This window comes from Limulus polyphemus, unplaced genomic scaffold (assembly GCF_000517525.1).
Source record: "Limulus polyphemus unplaced genomic scaffold, Limulus_polyphemus-2.1.2 Scaffold258, whole genome shotgun sequence".
Lineage (NCBI taxonomy): Eukaryota > Metazoa > Arthropoda > Merostomata > Xiphosura > Limulidae > Limulus > Limulus polyphemus.
In genome coordinates, this window is record NW_013665868.1 from 2,321 (window position 1) to 26,251 (window position 23,931).

At 33.8% G+C, this 23,931-nt stretch overlaps 1 protein-coding gene across 1 annotated transcript in view; it reads left to right on the forward strand.

The window, feature by feature from the left end:
• The first annotated feature begins 627 nt into the window (after positions 1-627).
• Positions 628-23,931, forward strand: part of LOC106478875 (NACHT and WD repeat domain-containing protein 2-like) — a 42,423-nt gene continuing 19,119 nt past the window's right edge. The window contains exons 1-3 of the mRNA XM_022382556.1: positions 628-813; positions 12,041-12,129; positions 22,259-22,375. Coding sequence (XP_022238264.1) covers positions 711-813; positions 12,041-12,129; positions 22,259-22,375 — 309 coding nt within the window. The 5' untranslated portion in view covers positions 628-710. The remainder of the gene's footprint in view (positions 814-12,040; positions 12,130-22,258; positions 22,376-23,931) is intronic.

Genomic DNA, 23,931 nt, shown 5'->3' on the forward strand with positions numbered 1-23,931 from the left:
TTTATCTACTCTTGAAACAGAACACTTTTGGGAATTCTGCGGAGGTACATCCATCAATAAAAAATATTTTTATACAGTTTTTGACATTAGTCATTCTTATCACACTTTAGGTTTTATAGATAATTAGTTAGAAAAAACAGCAAAAGTGGTGAACATTAAAATATTAAATTAGAATAAGGTATAAAACAAATGGTGTAGATTACAAGTATCTAACTATCTTATTCTGTGTTGTAAATATTGCGAACGATTAATTTTATAAATAACAAATTTTATTGAATCCTTTCTTCAATGTGGACATTCAAATGAAAATATACAACTTTAGAGATTTTGAAGTTATCTATAAGATGAGGTATTGTTTTCCACTTGAAATTACTATAGAACAACCACTGAAACTGTAGGCCACGTGGGACCGTTGTAACGCATGCGTGTCTCCATAGTAACAGAATAAGTAGGTGAACGACGCTCATGCAGGTAGCACCTACATACAGAGTTGAAATTAAGTCAGTTTCTAAATCTAGTATGTTCATTATGAAGCGTTCCTCTGAAATAAATTTAAATTTGTGGCAGTCACGCCAGAGGAAACCTACACCAAACACTGACTTTACTGTATAATTCAACTAAATAACCCACTAATATAGCCTTATTTAGTCTACCAGTATCACCTGACATTATCGGTCATACCTAATATTAAATAAAACTAAAAGTTCAACATGGACGAAAGAGCGATAGACAAGATTTTTGCTGGATGTCTAGATGATCTGCCTCCAGTAAGTTCTAAAATTGTACGTATCTTCACAAGTTCTACCTTCACAGGTAAGATATTCTAAATAATATACGTAGTACACGTGGGTGGCTTTATGGACAGTTCTGGGCTTCTAATGCAGAAATTGCACTTTTCCTATAATTAACATTTAGCTTGGATCTTTTAGAAAAGTTTGTGGCTTAATTTATAGATTAACGGCTTAACATGTGGATAATATACAATTTGATATTTAAGTACCACGTTTGTTTGGAGATATGAATATACTGGTTTTAACGTATTTGTTACAGTAAGTCTCCCACACCCTAAATATTTTTGTTATCACCTTAAAGTCCAGTTTTCTATTACTGCATACATGTGTTTACTCGGATAAACATTAATAGGACATTTGGAAATCAGGAATATCGATGTATTAAAGTTTTCATTATGAAACATGACCAAAACTTAAACTTGTTTGATGTCTCAGTTACTGGTTCGCGAATTGTGCAAGGTTACACATACAGCTAATAACAATATAAGTAATAACAATATAATTTTTCATTTATATAATTTTATTATCATGTAAAGTCAGTTTGTTATATTATTTGTGTCACGTGCACACGATGTCGACGTGACTAAGCGATTTTCCTTTAGTAATAATAATGAATTTGATAATCAAAATTATACATAATTCATAATTACTAAATCAAGACTCTTAAACACGCCGGAGTTATATTAACTAAAAATGAGTTAGCCCCCTAAAATGAATTTCTGCGCGCAGTAACAAAATGTGTATCGAATAAGTATAGCATAAATATCGTTTAAATTCAAATCATATCAACTAATGATAATTTTATACTATTATTTTGGAGTTGTATCTTAATCATAGTTATATTTTGTGAATTATCTCACAGAAATAAATTTTTTAACAATTAAAATTGTCGTAAAGGTTGTTTATTAAATAGAAAATTTATATAAAATTAGGTTTAAACTTATTCTATTATTTGCTATGTATATTAAAATTCATGAACTTTATCTTGTAGCATTTTCTGTATCTATTTAATATAACCTTTAAAACCAAAACATATTAAACAACAACAACAAAAAAAAATATCAGAAGGATTTTAGAGGTTATTTTATGGGTTTTTTTTTTTCCAACTTGTACGAAATCATTTTAATTTTCTAACAAAAGTTCATTATAACAAATGCAAATTGTTGATCAAAAAATGGAAAATGTATGAAGGGAAAGAATATCATTTTTTATTGTTTTAAATATTACCCCCCCCCCCTCATTGGTTGGCAGAGCACAGATAGCCCATTGTGTAGCTTTGAGCTTAACATCAAACAGAACACAAAATTAAATATTAAGAGCTAAGTTTTGCAATATTGTTGAAATTATTTTCTAATTTTGTCTTTGGGAGATTTGAAGTCTTCTTAAATTTGTTTTACAGTTCAATATTTTGATTTATGTTAAGTCTTAAGCTCATGACAATTTGTTCAGATACGTATATTATATGTATCTTCCAGTGAAATTATATTATCTGTACTCTGTTTTTACTTTGCCTTTCATTTCCGTCATTTGTATAGTAAAAGAAATTAACTCTTCCTTAGCATCTTTATTGTTGTGTGTGTAGAAGACTATTCCCTTTGAAATCATTATCGAGTTTTATATGTTTGTTTTATGTAACTGTACAAGGTATATACGGCCGGCAAACCGTGAAATTGACTTTGGCTGATTTCTCTTGTCTCTAATCAACTGGTATTTGCTTTCAGCCAAACAACGAAAAACGAAAAAAATAATTTTTCGAACAGTAATGCTAGAAAATCATACTGACGTTGTTTGAATATCTTATTTTAGTATTTAAAGGTTTGAATGTACAGTGTTATTTCCCGATATTTTTTTTGCGTATCTCACAGCTTCAAAATAAGTGGGAAAAGCTTTATTTAACCAGTAGACGTGAAGAGTGAATCTTTATAAAACAAGTACATCTGAAGAGTGGACGCTTCGGAAATGCAGAGAAGGCCAACAATGTTATTACCTCCGCCACTGAAGGTGGACGGAGGTTATGTCTTCATCTCTGTGGATGTATGTGTGTTTGTTAATATGAGTGCGTTTGTCAGCAAGATTTCTCGAAGACGGCTGAATGGATTCGGACACACTATTTTTGCTCTATAACTCAGTCAGAAATGATCGGGATTTTGATGAAACTTGATGGACTTATGTAGAATATTATTCCTCATTGTCCTGCCAAAAATGGTCAGTGTCCGTTGATGACGACGGATATACGGATACATTTTTGTATTTTTTTGAGAGCAAAATATGCTGAACGCTGCGTGGCGGAGGTATGCGCCCTACTGAGTGCCCCCTCTAGTTTTGTTTGTTTTAGCGCAAAGTTTCACAATGGACTACCTACTCTGTATCCGCCGTATGGACTGGACTCCAAAATTTAATATCACAAGCCTTGAAGCTTACTGCTGAACCACCAGAGGGCTACATTTTATCACATTTATTTCTGTAAATCAAATTAACCAAATATTTCCTTCGAAAACAATCTCTGGATTTATAAAAGAAATATTAATATAATATTACAACGTTTTAAGGTGTTTTTATTATTGCCCTCAAGTGGCTCGGCAGTAAGTCTGGGGGTTTATAACGCTAAAAATCTGATCTCGATACTTGTGGTAGGTACAGCACAATTAGAAAGATTTAAGCTTTGTGTTTAATAACAAACAGCAAACAAACTTTCATATTTGCAATTTATGTATCTGCAAATCGAAAAGAAATAATTAGGGTGAGTATCCAATGAGAATATCAAATCTTATAAACATATATTTTATATAGAACGTCTATGGTGAATTTCAAAGTGAAGTATATACATAATTTTATTTGTTTATATTAATAAGTTTTAAAATAAAGTTATAGTTATATTAGATTAGATTTATTTTATCTCACAGTCCCTTACTGTAAAAATGTAAATGTGTGGTTTTTATCAAAAAGTCTACATTTCTATAACAGTAGAAGTATCTCACTTCTTACTCTAACAATGTTCATCTCAGGCCTTAGCTTACGAATAAGTAAACTTTCTTTTATTCGAAGGCTCTGTTCATCATTGGGCCTTACTATGGTCTTAAACTAATTGGAATGAACATGAACATCACATTCGCTAAAATACGCTTTATTAGTAGAACCAATGTCGCCTTGCTGACAGTAAGGACAAGTAAATTTATAAACAACATATCATGATTGTGAGGATAGAATCTGATTCTTAAGTCGAAAGAAACCGTAATCGACAATTAGGCTTCAACACCATCTTAACTAAATATGCGGATAGACCATTTGAATGACATTTTTTTCACTGATTCTTAATGATTAAAGAATATTTACCCTTTTAGGGTCAACTGATGACAAGAGGATATTTTGGCACTTCAATTGTAGATTATGTATGAACACTTCGTTTATTTGAATACTGTTACGTCTCCGTTCGTTAGTTAATTTTTCGTAAAAATTCTTTCCGAAGAAACTTTACCGATACAAGTTTATTCTTTCTGAATACAACTTTGCGATACACTTAATTTCAACACTCGCGCTATGACAAACGCTATAATTCACAACGAACGTCTCACGTGTTCAACAATATTCTCTCTTCGCAGTTCAATTACCCATTACCTTACGTTGCTTCTTGGCCGGTCTTATATATACAAGACTACCCCAATCTGGTAGTCTCCCGACATTTCATGAAGGTTCGAGAAGGAAGTGGCGTGATACAAGCGTCACGTGACCTACGTTGTCGTAACAATACTTACGAAGTGTTATATCAATTAGAACAAATGAAAAATCATTCTTAAACAAGAATTCATTGAAAAACTCGTATGTGCTAAATATTTTGACTAAAGTTTTTTAAACATATTTGGAATCAAACTCGCAGAATTGAAATACAAGCCTGCAAATGGTTTCTTATAATACATTTCACATTCACCTTGACCATTGCTATTACTCATTAAAATGTCCAAAAAAGTAAGTTTATATTATTTCTTATATTTCACAATGAACTTCATCCTACTATGTTTACTATCTAAATATCTATCAATCTCGAGCACATAGCAACACCATCAAATCTGATCATACAGCTTTCTATTCAAAAGAAAATGATATTCTACAGTAACAATATACAACAATTTGAAATACACAGATTTTTGAATTTTCACAATTGTTGGAATTGTCATTGTAAGGCAAATCAGCATTTAACGGTATGATTTCTTCGACAGATATATTTGTATATAACGATTCTATATCAAAACATTGCTATCAAACTTCAGCTGTTGCAAAAACCGTATTTTTAAAGTACCCTAATCAGTGGTAAATTTCTTCAACTATTCAAAAACCAGACAAAACATGATTGCAGTTTCCAATGTTTGAAAGTATTAGTCGCAAAGGACATCTTTCTTTATGAATTTTAGTCAAACCATAAAAAATAACTGAATGACTTCCTGATATTCTAACGTTCAAATATTGTTTTTCATTAATAATATTAACTTTCTTCAATTTCAGTTGGTATCTTTGCAGTTTAGTCACTATTTTATCAATAGGAACATAATGCAACTTGACAAATTTGGTAGAATCACTTACAATATATTCTGCTTTGTTTAAATAATCAGCCTTATCTAAATTACAGTACTAATTCCTTTGCTTGGCTTAAAAATAACAATACTATCAAATGTACTTAAATTCTTCAAATCTTTAAATTCAAAAACTCTTTATATACAATATTGTAATCATTAAAAGCATTCAATGCTAATACCATTGATCTGAGTTCTAATATTACTAAAAGAGTGACCTGAGTTCTTCCAAGTAGATTTATGAGACAATATTTACAAAAACTGTTCAAACCATAAAAAATAATTCTCCAACTTAAGCTTATAAGAAATACTTAATTTTAAACCACGAACTAAAGCTTTTTTTCCCTCACTTCGCTCAAAACATACTTTGAATAATTGAATATAACTTTATCAGGTTATTTATGAATTGATTTTTACCTAACTGTCGCCTCAAACTGTCTAACTTAACCAAGTGTTTTCTTTAACCTGTAAAAGTATATTCATTATTATATGATTCAATAAATTGTTTAAAATGTACGAAATCCAAACTACAAACTTAGTTTTATAACAGCTTAAATGTATCAACTGATCATATTGTTGACGATTTCAAAAAACGATTTTTTTCTGTCTGATACAAAAATTAAGTAATTCGAGTTTTATGATACTGCCAAGAGTGGTAAATGTGAGGAACAGAAAGTTTAAAATTGAGAAGACGAGGAAAAACTTTTAAACGTTTGTATTCATTCAAAAAAATACAAATGTATTTTGTTTTTAGAAATCTTTAAATGTACTCTTTAAGCATAGAGTTATTACTAATTTACCATTTATTTATTTACTAAATTTACCATTTAACTATTTACTAAATTTAATTTATCTATATTTATTGATGTCAGCGATTGATTTATTCTTGGAGAATCTAAAAACTAATATAAACTTTATGAATAAATAAACTATCGATCACCTCATATTCTGTAATCTACTTCCATAATTAAAGATATAAACTTTAAATCCACCACCCTTTTACTTTTAAATGAAGATAAAATCAGAATCTACCATGACTTATGATTAACTTAAAGTATATATGTATACATATTATTTTAGCGTATGAATTTTTGTTCAAAATATGAAAATTTCTATAAATGTTAATGATTAATTCCTTAATAAAAAAATACAGTCACAATTTTAAAAGTATTACTCTGAAAATTGTTTTGACTAGATTTTATCCAATGTAGGTAAGCTTAAATCTCTAAACTTCCTGGTTTTTATTTTTGCTACTTTGTGATGATTGTCAGATGGTATCAGCAACAGGAACTCCTTAAATAAAAGATGTACATATGATTAATTTTCTGAAATTTAGCATGCAGATTTCACACATAAAATATTGTTTTTACTATATCTGTGACATTTCTTTATTAGTTTCAAGTGAAATAAAATAAGAAATTTCATACACCAGAGAATTTCTTTTTTATTGTTAGCCCACAGTGAAGGTTAGCAATCTCATATATATAACTACAGTACATTGATTACTTAGTCAGCAGGAAGTCTGTGGACTGTTTCATCGGAATTCTTTGATTTTTTTAAAAGATATTCATTGTATCGTTCATGTTTTAAAGTTGGCTAGCAGAAGCACCAGAAATAGCATTTTATATATTATACAAAGTTTGAATGTTCTGCTCGGACATTAAACCCCCTTTGAACAAAACTACACAGAACTTTCATGCATATTTTATTCTATGCAGACATATACATTAAATAAGAGACGCCAGTACCTGAAACTTTATAAATAGGAGCACCTGTGTAATTCTTCACTTGTTCTAAACAGTCCATCCATTATTTTGCTTGTCACCTCATACAGAAGTATCTGAGCATAGGTTAGTTAAAATTCATTGACTCTCTTACATGAATATTTCTAAATTAGTCAATCTTATATGTGCAATTAAACAAACTAAAATCAAAATCAGGAACACTAGTCAGAGAAAGATGCACGAATCCACAAAATCACTATTCAACACATAATCACAACTTACTATTTTTTTTATGTAATTCAAAATTAGTCCTCCTGTTAATTAGTGAAGCTTAAGAAATATCCGCTAATATGCGATAACGTCGTGGCAATGTCATAACTATATTAATATATCTGCAGATCCTCTTTGGAAGGCTCTACAGCCATATCTGAATCATTTTACTTGACCCAATTATCACGACAAATTATTCGTAAAACCAACCACTCTCAAAGGGTACATGATTCAGGATATTCTAAATAAAAAAATCCTATTATTCAATTAGAGTAGTCCAAGAGTTGACGGCGGGTGGTGTTGACTAGCTGCCTTCCCTCTAGCCTGTTACCTCAAAATTAGAGATGGTTATTGCAGATATCTCTTGAGTAGTTTTGGGTGGAGTTTAACCAAGTAGACTTTCGATTACTCATTTGTCAATATATATAAAAAAAAATAAGTCGAGAGTAAGAAGAACACGAATTTTCATCATAATGTACCACGATAGCATATGTTTAAGCAGTAAATAAATAAACTTTATAACGGAAAGTTCAAACTAAATCTATTAAAAACATTACACACAAACATATGCTTACGCTCTTGAATTCCGTAAACAGAGTTTGAGGCTATACAGTCTTCCAACTACCTCTAGAAATCGAATTATATTTAACTTCCTGGTGAAGTGAAAGGTATTACAAAACAAATTAGCTAGTCGTGGTATGTTGTTATTTATTTATTTATTTAATGTTGGACTAATATTTACCCATATTAACATTTCAGTTTTAGCCTCTGACTTGGTGGAGCATAGGAGACAGTTTATGCTAAAAATGTAATGGTCAGCCCAGCTTTATCAAGAATGAATAGAGTTTGATACCTACCCGTGAGAGAACAAAAGTATGAGATTGAGTTTCTGGTTGACACAAGAGCAGCCAGAACACTGGTAGATCTTATATCAATTCAACGAATTGAGACCACCACTCCAGCCAGTGGATGCTGATTTTGTTCTGTTAAATGGTGATAGACTAGGCATGAGTGGAGAGGTAGATCTCCAGACGTGTCTAGGAGATATTGCCCACAAAACAAAGGTAGTCACCTCCAGCCTCAGTTCTGGTAGTGGCATCCTCGAGATGACTGTATTATGGAAATTATAGGTTTATTTCATCTGATCAACTTATAAACTAATGTTTCCTGGGAAATTATACAATATCAGCCAGCTCAAGCCCAGAAACAGTGGATTGCACAAATGTATGTAATAGAGGAAATAACATTTCCTCCATGTATATAAATGGTGTTCCGTGCTATACTATGAACGAAGCCTAAAGTTACAGATCCCACATATGAAAGAACCCGTTTTTAATCCAGAAAGCAAGCAACATTAGCTTCAGCAATTATCTGCCCAAGAAGGGGTAAAGTCTCAATATTGTTTAGTATCTATGAATGATTGACTGTCCAGCTTTATATTGGAATAGTTATTAATGCAGTAAAAAAGTGGAAGTAATCGAGGCTAGCAGTAATACTAGGGTTGCGTCCGTTCCACTGCATCCAAAAGTAAATACCTGGCTACCAACACATTTAAGACTGTCGCTTAAGGATTGTGTATACAATCTAAATTCAATGCAGTGAAACAAAAGCATCTCAGTGACTTGTTGGATGAGTGTGATTATGTATTTGTGAGACCATATGGCTGATTGGTCGAACAACAATGACTCACCACAACATATATACATATGATACATGTTCATTCAAGCATTCACTGCACTGGCTTCCCTGTAGCACCAAAGATGTAGCCAGTGCTGAGATACAGCAGATGTTGAAGAGTGCGTAGTTTTCTCCAGTTGTGATTAGCAGAAAGATATGACAAAATTCTGTGTTGAAATTAGACATGATAATGTGATAACACACTGGTGTCTTTTCTTGCCACAAACAGATTAATATCTGGATGTATTGGAAGAATCTCATTGGTTTAATACTTCAGATCTAGGATCTAGGTACTGTAAAGTCAAGCTGTATCACGAGGGCAGACCTAACACTACTTTTAGCATGAGAGAATGCTTGTATGGGTTCTGCACTCTGCCATTTGGCCTGTGTAATGCACCTGTCATTTAGAGATGCTACTATGACGTACACTGAAGAGGCTGCAATGGGAGAGATGCCTAGTCTATGTCAACAATGCTTTGATGTTTGGTAACACATTCGAATTTACAGCTGACAACCTGAGAATGGTATTCGGTAAATAAAGAAACTAAGCTTGAAACTAAAACCCTGAAATGTATGCTTATCAACATAGAAGTAGAATATTTTATTCATATTGCAAGGAAAGATGGAATATCTACAGATCATGCCAAGAGCAGCAGTACCAGCCAAGCCTATGACCAAGCAAGAATTCCACAGTTTTTTTGGCCTTGTGTTATATTACTAATGATTTGTAGACAATTCTTCCAAGGCAACAGCACCATTGTTTGCTCTTACTAAAATTGAGATACACTTTAGATAGAAAAGGGAATATGAACAAGCATTATGATGTCTAAAGCTGGCTTTAGTGGAAGCTCTATTACTAGAACAGACAATGAATTCCTATTGTATACTACTTCCAGGGATAATAGAACCATGTTACCACAGTTCCAGGTAAAGTACAATGTTTAATCATGCATGATACTTGTACAATCGCAGTTTCTGAATGCAAACACTGTTGTAGTCTTAATTAAACACTACAAAAATTACTTGTTTGGTCGGAGGTTCATCATCCCAATGAACCATGCTTCACTGAAATGGTTAGTGAACTTTAAAAATCTGGAAGGGATAATAACATGTTGGATAACAAGGTTATAATAATATTACTTTGTTGTAATGTATCACCTAGGCCTGCAACATGGAAACGTGGACAGATTGTTTCAAAGCATGATGAGGCACTGTCCATTTGTGGAATTTGTGTAGTTGAAACTACTTCCACAATAACAATGTCAATTCATGCTGTAGGAGATTCTACAATTGGATGAATACTACAATTAGCACTCCAAGAGCTCCTGAAAGAGCAAATGAAGGACTCAGATTTAGCATGAATGTTCCTTGCCATGCAGCAAGGTAAAACATGGCCAGCACAAATAGAGGAATGTTGCATAGATACAAGTAACATGTGGAACTTGCATTATTAGTTAAGAATGTAGGAATGTGTGCTGTATCATCGTTATCAACCACTGTATCATGGTGCTCAAACTGTGCTGTAGCTAATGGTCCCCATAATTCTAAAGCAAGAAGTTCAGAAAGATTGGAGAGCATCAAAATGTTACCATTGCTTGTGCTAACATTCAAGGATAATTCTTCTGGCCAACTTAAATCAAAATGTTCAGCACTAGTTTGAATACAGTATAGCGTGCTGCCCATAGAAGGAACCAGCTGGGGCAAGGTAAACTACATAAAATAATTCTTTGATGTCCTTTACAGAGCATAGCTCTGAATATTACTGGTTCACTCCTAGAAACTGAGAGAGGTTCTTCGTCCATGACTACTTCATCACCTGAGCCTAAACTTATTCATTGGCTGATACATCATGACAGTTGTTAGCTGATGTGTTGTTGGAGTGATGGAAGAGATCCACATAGATTAAGGAGCTAATTTAGGCAGACAGTTGTTCCCTGAGCTGTGTACAGTGTTAGGTGTAGTGAAGAGGCAAAATTTGATTTATCACACCCATTTTAATGGTTTAACAGAACAAGTAACACAAAATAACCAATTCATGCTTGCCAAGTTTGTTATTCCTGGCTAGACTGACTGGGATGATTACTTACTATACGTTATGATGACCTACAGAGCAACTGAGCACATGTCTTCAGGCCATTTGCCAAACATACTTATTTTTGTTGTTATATATGGTTCTTCTCCTAAATCGGATATTCTACAAAGTCCATAGCAATATAATGAGTGGTTAAGGTCAGCATTTGTCAATGTGAATGAGTTTGCCCATCAACAGCTAGGAGATACTACTAAATGTCAGAAGGAGTGTTATGATCACAAGATGGTCAAGGAACAGATATACCATTGTGTCAACTGGGTTTTTCTACTATACCAGCCAGCAGCATGGAAGCAACTTTAATCCTGCTGGACAAGTTCATACATTATGCTATAGCTGACTGATTGGTCCATTGACATACGAGTTACAGTGGATTCGAGGCATGCTAAAATGGATGAATAGTGTCTATAAGCTGCATCCATACATTACAAGTGAACCTCCCACGCACTGGCTTGACCAGGAGTCTGAGGTTGAGACTAAAAGAGTCAAAGGAAGACGAGGGTGTCATCTCAAGCCATCTCAACTCATCTGACGAGCAGAAAAGAGCTGAATGAACTTATCTATCTGTCAATAGCAAGAGCAAGTGAAAATCTCTGCTCTCCAATCTATCAACTGGAGTTTACAGTACAATATAGGCATTATATCTGATTTTCACTTGGTTATCACACACTTAAGATAGTTTGTTGATCCTAAGATTAACGAGACAGAAAGCTATTTGAGCTAAGTGAATTTTCTGAGACAACCAGCCAGAATGCTGAAGAGGCAGTATCTACACAGACAATAACTCTTCATAGTGTAGGAAGCTTAAGGTGTTTTGGTTTTTTTATAAGCCCATCAAATTTCATATAGATCTATATGGCTTCTTTTGAGCTTGTGTTTATAATTACAGTGTACTCATCTTGATATTTTTATTTGATATCATAGACATGTCAATGGAGAGGAACACGTTGATGGAAGAAGTGTACCCCAGAATTAAGGAATATTGCAGAGAAAGACATGGATTGGAATTTCAGGTTTATCTAGATTACATACATGCTTTATAATTTTATGTTTGTTTGTATACTTATACCCAACCTAATATAAAAAAAAGTAATGTGCGCAATGGTTAAAGTTGCATTGTTTAAATTTTTATATGTACTTTCTAATCGTGCAGTTGAATTTCTGGTGGTGAAACTTTAAATTGCTAGGTACTAAGTCACATGTTTGCAAGTAAGTTAAACATCTTTGGTTATTAAAGTTCTATTTCGTAAGAGTATGACTGAAAAGAGGGAATAGGAATTGTCAAAAAAGTACAGAAACAAGTTGACTCAAAATGCAAATGTTATATTTTTATTTTTATTCAACTTGTTTCTGTACTTTTTTGACGATTTCTGTTTCTCCTTTTTTAAATTAACAGTTTTTACTAATCTTCTTTCCTAAGTTTTATGTCCATTTATGGAGAATATATTTAAAGCAACATACGTGCATATGTGTTCAGTTGAATGTTACATGTTTTTCAACAGTTTATTGCTGCATTGGCTTTTTTCACCCAACCACCACCCTGAACTTATTCAAAATTAATTACAAATGTACAAAAAAGAATAAACACATATACTGGTATGCAACCACAACAAACAAAATGTAAAGTTGTTCTCAAAGGACCCTCTTCAATGCAAAGATTGTATCATCACAGATTTAACGACCAGCTTCCATCAATGTCACACTGTGACAGTGTAATGTAACAAAAGATGAGCAGCAACAAAGCAATCTCATCAGAATGAAATAATGTATCTTCTAAGATAATACAACACAGATTAATGAACTGTAAACAGACTCAGTAACATGACACATATGTACATTCTTCAACAGCCTGCTGTGCACAAGTGTTTGCTAGAATAAGGTGACACAAATAGACAAACACACACACTTAGGGTAAATCACCAATTATTGACAACATTTACAACCGCTACCTTAACACCATCTATTTAAAAATACCAATAGCTATTTGAAATTGTGCTATATGCAGTGGCAATAAATACTGAATACGCATTCACGATTTCAGCTAAGTATAAGAAAAAGTTGAAATAATCATCACCGTAGCCTAAGTAGGAAAATTTACTATGGTAACCGTTCATTGTGAAAAACATGCTGAAATATAGTCGCGGAAATCCACGTAAAGACAGCAAACTCGAGGGACAATCAGGCCCATACGCAGAATGTTTGAAAGGGAAGTTCTAATTTGTGATTCAAAAGCCAACACATATTGTGCAAAGCATAATCAACATGCAAAGTATGCTAATGCTACGGGGGGTCTGGGGCATGCATCCCAGAAAATTTGTAAAAAATAGGTGATTTGAGATATAAATCTGCAAGCAATTTTGCATCCAATATATAGCTTAAACAACTGCATGTCTGTTCACATAAAATCCACAAACATCCTATGAAAGTTATCAAACGTTTGACTTGTTTTAATATATTATTTTAAAACAAGTAGAGTGTGTGGCTGTTTATTTATTGTTGACTTTTATTGACGACAAGTGACAGACACCTACTGTACAGAATTAGGCCTGCAAAATCTGACATTAGCAATACTGCTTCGGAATTCAAATTACAGTGACAACAGAAGCCATTGCATGTGACTATTTCAAGCCAAAAAATGCTAATGCTTCATCAGAAGAATGTAGACTATGTAGAAAATGACAAATACCATAAGCAACTGTGCTATAACTATATAAGCATATTTTTTACGTCACAAAAATAGGGAGGTTTGACCGAAACCCCCATGCGTACGTGCGTGATGATATGCAACAGCAAAATCGGGAACCTTTCACGTGGCAGTTTCCAATTAATGCGCTAGAAAATGCAGAAATTGTAGTTTCCAACTAACGCGCACGCTAGGAAAAGACTGGAGTTTTTGATGGTAGAAAGTGAAAGACTTAGAAAATTTCGCAGCAGAACAAAATTGAAGAAGTCGAATTAAGTTTAAAACTACTCTCTCAGTTTTTTTGCAAAATTTTTATGCGATCCCACACTACAGCATATATCACTTGAAATAATTTTATAATGAAGTCATAATAGGGATTTGTAGCTTAAGCAAACTGTCAGCAGTAGATCTAAAACCTTGTTTGCTTACTTTTTTTGCGATCTCTATTTGTAGATCTTAAATTCTCAGTTTTTAATTATCTTGTATGTTAGCTTTTTTAATGCACAGCAATAGGCAAATATATGCTTAGAGTGAGACATAACCCCCCTAAGCGCGTTTAAATTTTACCAGTAACAAGCAACCTTTTCATATAAAACAAATACGTCTAAAACTTCGCTTTAATTAAATAAAAATTCGCGTCTTTTAAAGTATACTGAGCCAGGTGGCTTTGTGCCTGAGGTTTCGTGTAAACACGAGTGTAACATCGTCGAGTACAAAAGCAATCGCTGAGAAGAACATTGCATGTATTATGTATTTATAACTACGTAAATCAACTTTTAAATAGGTCATGAACATTCGCAGCGCTTCATATAGTATATCTTTCTTAGTTTTGGTGCGAAATACCCAGCTGAAGTTGATGTAGACGTGTGAAGCAGTAATATTAATAGTAATAACGTAAACAAATGGGCAAATTTTTATTTTGTCTACTATAATGAGCTCGCTTATTTTGCTTATTATAAATGTTTGAGTGGTCTTAACTATTGAAAAGGAAGGCTTTGAGTGTTGTTTCAAGAATATGTCTTCTATTTTATGGTGTTTTTTTGCCTGAATGTTGTATTAAAGTTTTAAGCAAATTCCCGAGCTATTATTGCTATTTGTCAGTTTGTTTGTTTGTTTGTAATTAAGCACAAAGCTACACAATGGGCTATCTGTGCTCTGCCTACCACGGGTATCAAAACCCGGATTCTGGCGTTGTAAGTCCGCAGACATACCGCTGTGCCACTGTGGGGGGGGGGGGGCTATTTGTCAGTTCTTGGATATACATAACCAAGAACTGAAAATAGTAATTCCAAAGGTGGAAAGTCATTAGAATTTAAATAGAAGAAACTGAGTTTCATGTTGTATGTTTGGTATTTCCTAATACCATATTTCTTAATTCGTGATTCTCGGACCCCAGGGGTCCGGAGCATTCTGCAGGGCGTTCGTAACGGTAAAAATGAAGTTGTCATATTATACTTAAAAAAAAGAAAGAAACGAACTATGTTCGATTAAATAAAAATTTTGTTTTATTTCAAAATTTAATTAACTTACATAAATATATATTTCACTGCCGCTTTTATACAGTGTAGGATCAGCTTCAGCAGACAGACCTAACTGAGTTAGGAAGTAGGAGAGATTGTTTTTGGTTCAAGAAGAATTTCATGAAAAAATTAAGAAGATTGAGAACATAAAACTCAGAGTATCAGCACGCTCACTGTTGCATTTCACACTGTACATAAAGCACATCCTTCAGAGTACACAACACTGAGATAAGTTTACTAATAACAGTCTGGATGTGTTTACTTTGGAACTAGTAAATGATATGATTCCATTTAAAGGTTCATCATACAAGATTACGTATGGTCAATGCAGGTAGCCCAGAGACCTACTTATATACAAGATTACGTATGGTCAATACAGGTAGCCCAGAGACCTACTTATATACAAGATTACGTATGGTCAATACAGGTAGCCCAGAGACCTACTTATATACAAGATTACGTTTGGTCAATGCCGGCAGCCCAGAGACTTGTCTATTGTACAAAATTACGTATGGTCAATGCCGGCAGCCCAGAGACTTGTCTATTGTACAAAATTACGTATGGTCAATGCAGGCAGCCCAGAGACCTACTTATATACAAGATTACGTTTGGTCAATGCCGGCAGCCCAGAGAATTGTCTATTGTACAAAATTACGTATGGTCAATGCCGGCAGCCCAGAGACTTGTCTATTGTACAAAATTACGTATGGTCAATGCAGGCAGCCCAGAGACCTACCTATGTACAAGATTATGTATTATGAACGTTTAGTTTGTTCGAACTTGTGTTTATTAAGAAAAAATTCAGGCCAAAATCAAAATAGTGAAATGAATTAATGCCACATATTTTAATATAAACTTAGTCAAATGGGCTCTTGAATTTGTTCACTAATTTAATTACACATGTCAAGCTAAAGAAAGGATGACTGCATTATACTGCTTCAGCTTTTATGGCACTCTACCGTTTCAAAATGTTTCATTGTCAAAAAGGTTATTATCCTTTTAACCCCTTCACTATAAGCACATGCAACGGCAAGTTTTGTTTGATAACTTGCCAAATTATTTCTGTCAAGTGTCATACTGTTGCCTGTAGTTGTTGAAAAAGAACGTAATTATGATGAAGGATTGCGATAATATGTTCTCTTATCAATCGACTTTTTAGCTACCTTCAAGTAGAACAATATATCAACATTGGTCGCAGAGTGCTATGTCAACAAGTTACAGTTTCCGTGAGTTTTTGAACATTATGTCTATGTGTAACTGGACTGTGTCGTGTACTTAATTCAACTAGGAAACATGACTTATCACACACCTCTGAAATATGTAAAGCGAGTTGTATTATACCAGTAGCAAAGACAAGCCTACATTAAATTTGGTCATATTAGTGAATTTTCGGCGATATGTGTAAACATTTTTGAGCTCACATATACATATAGGTTATACAAATTAACTGTTAATCAAAATCAGTAATCGTTTCTGTAAAGAGCAATTTATAACAAGTTAAGTTAGTCAAACAAAACTTCTTTGCCTAAATAAAACAAGGCATTGAACTTATATATACTGTTACGTCTCCGTTCGTTAATTAACTTTCCGTAACTTCGTTCCGATGAAACTTTAGCGACACGAATCCTTACTTAATAAAACTGGTTTATTCTTTCCGAATACAACTTTACGATACACTTATTTTCAACAATCACGCTAAAACAAACGCTATATCAACGAACGTCAACAATACTTCTGACTGCAGTTCAATTACTCACTATCTATACACACATTATTGTCCCGTCACGTTGTCACCCTCTTTTGTATACCAGACTATCCTATATCTAATAAATACTAGAGCATTCGCCAAGGTACAGGATAGTTCTAGAAAATAGGTGGCGCCACACCAGTCACGTGACCTCGATGACGCAACAATACTATGTTTCATTCTATTGTGTGCGTGTGTCTGTTTTTTAAGTATCTAAAAATTTATTTTCGAATAAATATCTAAATAACGAATTGCCAAATACCAATATATTGGAAGAGAAAATGTAAAAATTTCGAACGATGTATATAAAGGTCTAGTGGCGCAACTAGGCCTGAAAGTGACCTGCGGCAAAACGTTTTATTGTCCTTCCCCCCATTAAAACTTTCTCCGCGTTTCAGAATATTTTCCCCTCAATTCCAATATTAAAATTTTCAAATACCAATTTTGAAGAGGCCCCTGGTAGCCTTTGGGTCAGCTGCCCCACCTATTGCCACGTCACTGCAAGAGCCATATTTATTTTCTTTTATTCGTTATGGGATGATATAACTGCCCAGGATAACTTTTCTTTCTCCCAAAAAACTTCATGATACTGAGAAAAGCTATAGTGCTTCAATATTAGCTCGTTACCGACAGCAACTTGTGTGGATTCGAATGCAAACACTGAACTATTTAGAGTAAAAATATTAAACGACTTTACCCGAGTAGATATTCTAGTTTGAGTTAAAACTTTGTTTGTTAAACTTTTCCATCCGGGTAATATATGTGAATTTGTATGTTTTATAGCAAAGCCACATTAGGCTATCTGCTGTGTCCACCGAGGGGAATCGAACCCCTGATGTTAACGTTGTAAGTCAGTAGACTTACCGCTGTCTTACCCGGGGACTGATAATACATCCAGAAGTACAAATAACGATTTTTTTAACATTTTATTTTTTCAAATGAGTTGAATTTAGAATCGAACAGCGAACAGCCAGAACGGTTATAGGTTGATATTTTAGACACAATGGACGCTTCGAACTATTTTCACCTACGTTATGATCATTGATAGGTTAGATCCGGGCAAAATTGCTGATAAGCTGTTTTAGTACCATTGAAACCGGAACATTTATCTCTGCAACATATCCAAAATCCGCAAAAAATGAGATTGGCCATAACATTATAATGCCACCCCATGGGAAAGGGCGAGCATTTTCAGTAACGGGATTCAAATCAGCGATAAGCAGATCGCGAGTCGAGTGCCCTAACCATCAGGCCATGCCAAGCCTTCACAGTGTAGCTATGCTAATGATTGCAACCATCAAAAGAATGTTTATCACTTTTAAGCATGGTTTCTGCTGTCAAAGTTATACTGACTGGTTCGTTTCGAGAAATATTATCTGATTATGTTATGCTTTCAAATGCTCATTCTGCTTCTGTCAAGAAAGGAAAATACATCCGGAAAGTTAACCAGTTTTTCAAAATGAATCCAGTCAAGTGACACAGAAGGACGTAACAAGCCTCCGAGTTTGAATAGGGCCAGCCTTATTTTGAGTTATTTCAATTAAGAAGCGTCATTCCTCTTACCAGAGACGTAGCGCAGGATGAATGGCTTCCCTGCGATTTTCCCATTGGGCCCCTTCGTATCCAATTTATAACAGCGCTATGGGCCCCTATTTAGCGTCAGCCTCCCCGCCTTTTACCCTTTTCATTTGTTAACATTCTCCTTCTTGATCCCTGCAGAGCTACGAAAACGATTTCCTCCCTTCTGCTAGCGTTTCTTTTCTACAATAGCTACACAATGAGCTACCTTCGCTGTGTTCAACACAAATATCGAATCCCGATTTGTAGCATTATAAACTTTCAAACAAACTGCAGAGGAACCAGGGGCGTATTTCAGTTGATGCGAGAAAGTACGAGCTACCTTCGCTGTGTTCAACACAAATATCGAATCCCGATTTGTAGCATTATAAACCTTCAAGCATACTGCAGAGGAACCAGGGGCGTATTTCAGTTGATGCGAGAAAGTGACTTCAACTAATTTACAAATAAAAAATTTCCCCAAAGCAGATTTCGAATATATTAAAGAACACACGATTCAGGTTCTAACGATACTAAATACAGCTTGGTATAGAGTTTTTAGGGGTAGGTCCTATGTTTTAGGGTTCAACGACCACAATATAATTTGGTTCATCCCCTCAAACTGCCAATTATAAAAATTAAAAGTATAAGTAGTAAATAAAGAATGTAATTAATTATTTTGGCTTAAATAAGAAAAAAACATATAATGTGGGATTTTTAATACTCATTTAATTAAAAATTCCAGGTAGAATTTTCTGTGGTTTCTAATAGATTTTAAAACTGATTCAATCAGTACTTATAGAATGATATATTTTTACATTTTTACAGAATGTCATGAGTAATGGTGACTGTTTATATTTAAGCTTTGTAATTAATTCATTAATAATTTAATTAGAACGGACTTGCAATGGTATATGCTTAATTTATTTCATTTTAGTTTGGTTTGAATAGTTACACAAAGCTAAACATGGGCTATCTGTACTAGCTGTCCCTAATTTTGAACTGATAGATTAGAGAGAGGACAGCCAAACAAGAGCACCCACCACCAACTCTTGAACTATCAAATCAAGTGGTGGAATTTGATCTCGTCACTCTTATAAAGCACCCATGGTCCCAAAGTACGGAAAACAATTTTTTTTTGTAATTTTTTGATGGCAACAGGACACGTAATCATAGACTCTCGAATCTACAATCCGGCATGCTTAGCACTTGGCCACGCTTGACCCTTCTTCACTGAACATCTATTTGTTATAGATATATTTATTGTTCTATGTACTCGACTTTGAAGTATTTTCCCCAAAATTATTATATTTTATCGATTCTAATATATCTCCATTATGTTTACATTTTAAACTTGTTTAATAAATACAGTAATGGGCCTGTCAATATTTTCAGTTTTCGCGAAAACAGAAATTAAAGATTCAAGCATGCTAAGGAAGTAGTTCTTTTTTGTTTGTTTGTTTTTTTACTTATAGGCCTAATAATATGACACGCTTTTATTCGCAGCATATATATGTTTCAATGCTAGAGATCTGTAAAATTACTAATCGAAATGAAATTTTCCGTAAAACATAAACGAGTTTGAACATATTAACAATGTAACGTTCTGTTTGGTCTTTACCTAGGAGGGGTGAGGGCAGACATGGTCTAACAGTTTGCGCGTAGGGCTACAGATCGAAGGTTCTCGAAGTTCGAGACGTGATACCGCTCCACACTGTCAGCTGTGGACTGGTTTGTTATGTCGGCAAAAAAGAGAGCTATCTGCGCTAGCCGTTCCTAATTTAGTAGTGAAAGGCTAGAGGGAAGGCAGCTAGTCATCACCACCCACCGCCAACTCTTGGGCTACTATTTTACCAACGAATAGTGGGATTGACCGTCACATTATAATACTCTCATGGCTGAAAGGCGTGTTTGGTTGGACGGGGATTCGAGCCCGAGACCCACAGATTGTGAGTCGAGCGCCCTAACCGCCTGGCCATGCCAAGCCTCAACTGTGGACACCTTATGTAAAATGACACTCAATCTTTTTGTTCAGTTCCTACGAATTACTGACCTTGCTGCGCTTAAAGTGAGTTCAGGCTGGAAATTCACATTATTTTTATTTTCACAATCAAGCTTAAGCTGAGAGATGCGGAACTCATTATATGAAATGTGTTCTGTCGTTCGAAGATAAATATTCAGTGGCTAAGAATAACTCAAGAAACAACTAGATTTGCTGATTCAGCGTTCACTTCCCTTTACAGTAAAAAAATATATAATAGAAAATTGCGCTCCGTACCTTGGACCGTGGGTGTGTTATAAGTGTGACAGTCCCCACTATTCGATGAGACAAGAGTAGTTCAAGAGTTGGCCGTGGGTAATTTGGACTAGCTTCTTTCCCTCTAATGTATTAGTTGAAAATTAGGGACGGTTAGCGTAGATAAACGAATTGGAACCAACTGTCTGGTGATTTTGAAATTCATACTTGGTTTGGTTTTGATACAAAAAAACAACAAAAACAAGTCAATATATAATCATGATACAAATTTATCAAAATTCTTAACTTGATGTTGATAAGGACTACAGATGCAAATTATTATAGACTACCTGGAGTACTCATCCGTTGGAAAGGTGAAATAAAACCTCCTTAATAACAAAGGATATAAAATTCTGCTTCTATTTTTTTAACAAAATAAACATTAAAAGTGCAATAAAAATACATAAAGGTACAGAAAAGAAAGACATACTGTTTTCAAGAATTCTAACAATAATGTTTACATAGTTCATTCCAATTCTGAGGGATATACAACATTGGCAGTTTTCTGAAATTAGATGGGGGATCCACCCTCACCCCCACATGACCTTCCTCGTGTCATCCTGTGTCAAATTTGATGCTGATTGATCAATAAATGTGGTAAAAATACCAATACTGAAAAGAAAGACACACCGTTTTCAAGAATTCTAACAATAGTGTTTACATAGTTCATTCTAATGCTGAGGGATATACAACGATGGTAGTTTTTTTCGAAATTAGTTACATATGAAATCAGAGGGGTTGGGTTAACCCCCCTCCCTCCTCCACAACTATCCTCATGTCATCTTGTATCACTGTATCAAGTTCGGTGCTGATTAATCAATAAATGTGGAAACGTATAAGGAACAGATACACACACATACAACACACATACAGATACTACAATAACTAAACCACCATAGGTGACACAAGCTAGTATTTTTAAGTGCCTATCAGACATTCCTTAACTGTAATGATTAGTCCTAAGTATATGAGCAGGGCAGGATGTCGGATGCGGATCGGGAGATTCAAGGATCGAGCAGGGATATGCTGCTGAACACGCTGCGTACTTTCAGCCATGAGTGTGTTACAACTGTGACCAATCAACATGTGACAGTTCTCACTGTGGGTGTACCAGAAAAGCAGAATACAATCGTAAAAAACAAACTAATTAAAACATAGTATAAAATATTTTCTAAAATTAAAATTTTGTGGCTTTGATCCTTTATTTGCTTTAAAGCTGAAATGTCTATCTTAATTGAATATGTTTCTATTATTAAAATGCTCCAACGTTAAAGAAAATTACTTTTTTATTACAATAACAGTGACGTAACGCAATCTAAAATGTAACTAATTTCTCCAGGTTGTCGATATGCGCTGGGGTGTCCGAGACGAGGCTACAGATGATCACATGACCACAGACTTGTGCATGAACGAGATTAAAAACTGTCAGCGCGTTTCCATGGGACCAAATTTTGTGGTGAGAATAAAATAAGTTATTTGAAATCACTGGTTACATAATCACATTAAATATTGAAAAATAAAGTTATTTTGGATGGGTTTTATATGTTTCTAGTTTCAGATACCTGCAAATGAACGATTATTTTTAAAACAAGGAAATTTTACATGAAGTATTTCAAAGTTATTAACTTTAATGATAATAAAAGTGAATATTTAAAAACCTCAATATAATTATGCCCTTTAAATTGCTGTTCATCCGATTTATTTAAAGATATACCAAATATTTATATGTATAACCTGTTTTAATCACGTTATTAAAAGAGTCCAACTCATATACCGTGTATTTTAACGCCTTTCAGCGAAACGATTTGCAAAAAAATAATTATATTAATGTGCCTATCATTATTCATAACACGCAGGTTTATTTTGAGTAGTTCATTATGAAACTGGTATATTTATTCGCGTGTAAGCTTAGGCTTAATATCCCATAGGGCTTTTCCTGTGCACTACCACGTGACAGGTAATATGCGTGAGCCACTTCATAGAAGAAAAAGAACCAGCTCTGAAATTCAGAACTAGTTACCTTTATAAATATATTTATTTAATTACAGATTCAAATGTTAAGCTCAAGTTACATTATTCAGTTTTTATTTTTTCACTTTTGTTGTATGAGGGGTTTGCATAATCAAAAATATATAAACAACATTGTTTAATTATCAAATTATTAAATTTTGGATAATGTATGTGACTTTAAAACGGAAAACAAAACTAAAACAATAAAAGCATATTTCGTATATTTCTCTGCACCCATATTTATGTTGTATAAATAAAAGTAACTACATTATAAGAATGTAAATGTTATTAGAAGTTAGTGTTGAGGCCTAACAGAAAATTAAAACTGACATGATAGGGCGGCATATAAAGAAATGAATGCTCAGACAATTACTGGTATTTCTGATTTATTCAAGTATTCTGGTGTTTATCTGATTAATAAAATGTCAGTTAAAATGTTTTATTGTTATATTACTTTAGTATGACTTCAAATCTATTTTTTTGTAAGATAATAATGTAAACATTATCATTTTAGTTATTTAAAATCCAAGCACTGCTTGACAAATGCATCTTGTCTGTTATGTAAAATTTGTATTGAAAATACCATTATCCCACAAGCTGTTTATCTATCTATCTATATACTACTAAAACTCTGAGATTGTTTGTTTGTTTGTGTACTTGTCTGTAATTAAATACAGCAAAAAAGGCGCACAATAGCGACCTATTTCTAATGAAATGAGAATAGAAACAGAATAAAGCACATTTCGTTAAAATTGGATCACGAGTTACCGTGTTAGTGCCGTTTTTCGGGTCACTTTTCGCACATTCCATTATTATAAAACTTCGTTTTCCACCTGATGAATCACTTTTGAAATATCTTCTATACAACAATATATGCACAACAGAAATTAAATGATGAGATGGAAATGTGTTATAACGGCGAGTAGAAAGAATAATAATAAAATGGACCTACAATATTATTGAATATTTGCAAATAGTAACTCTGGAGATGAGGTAATAAAA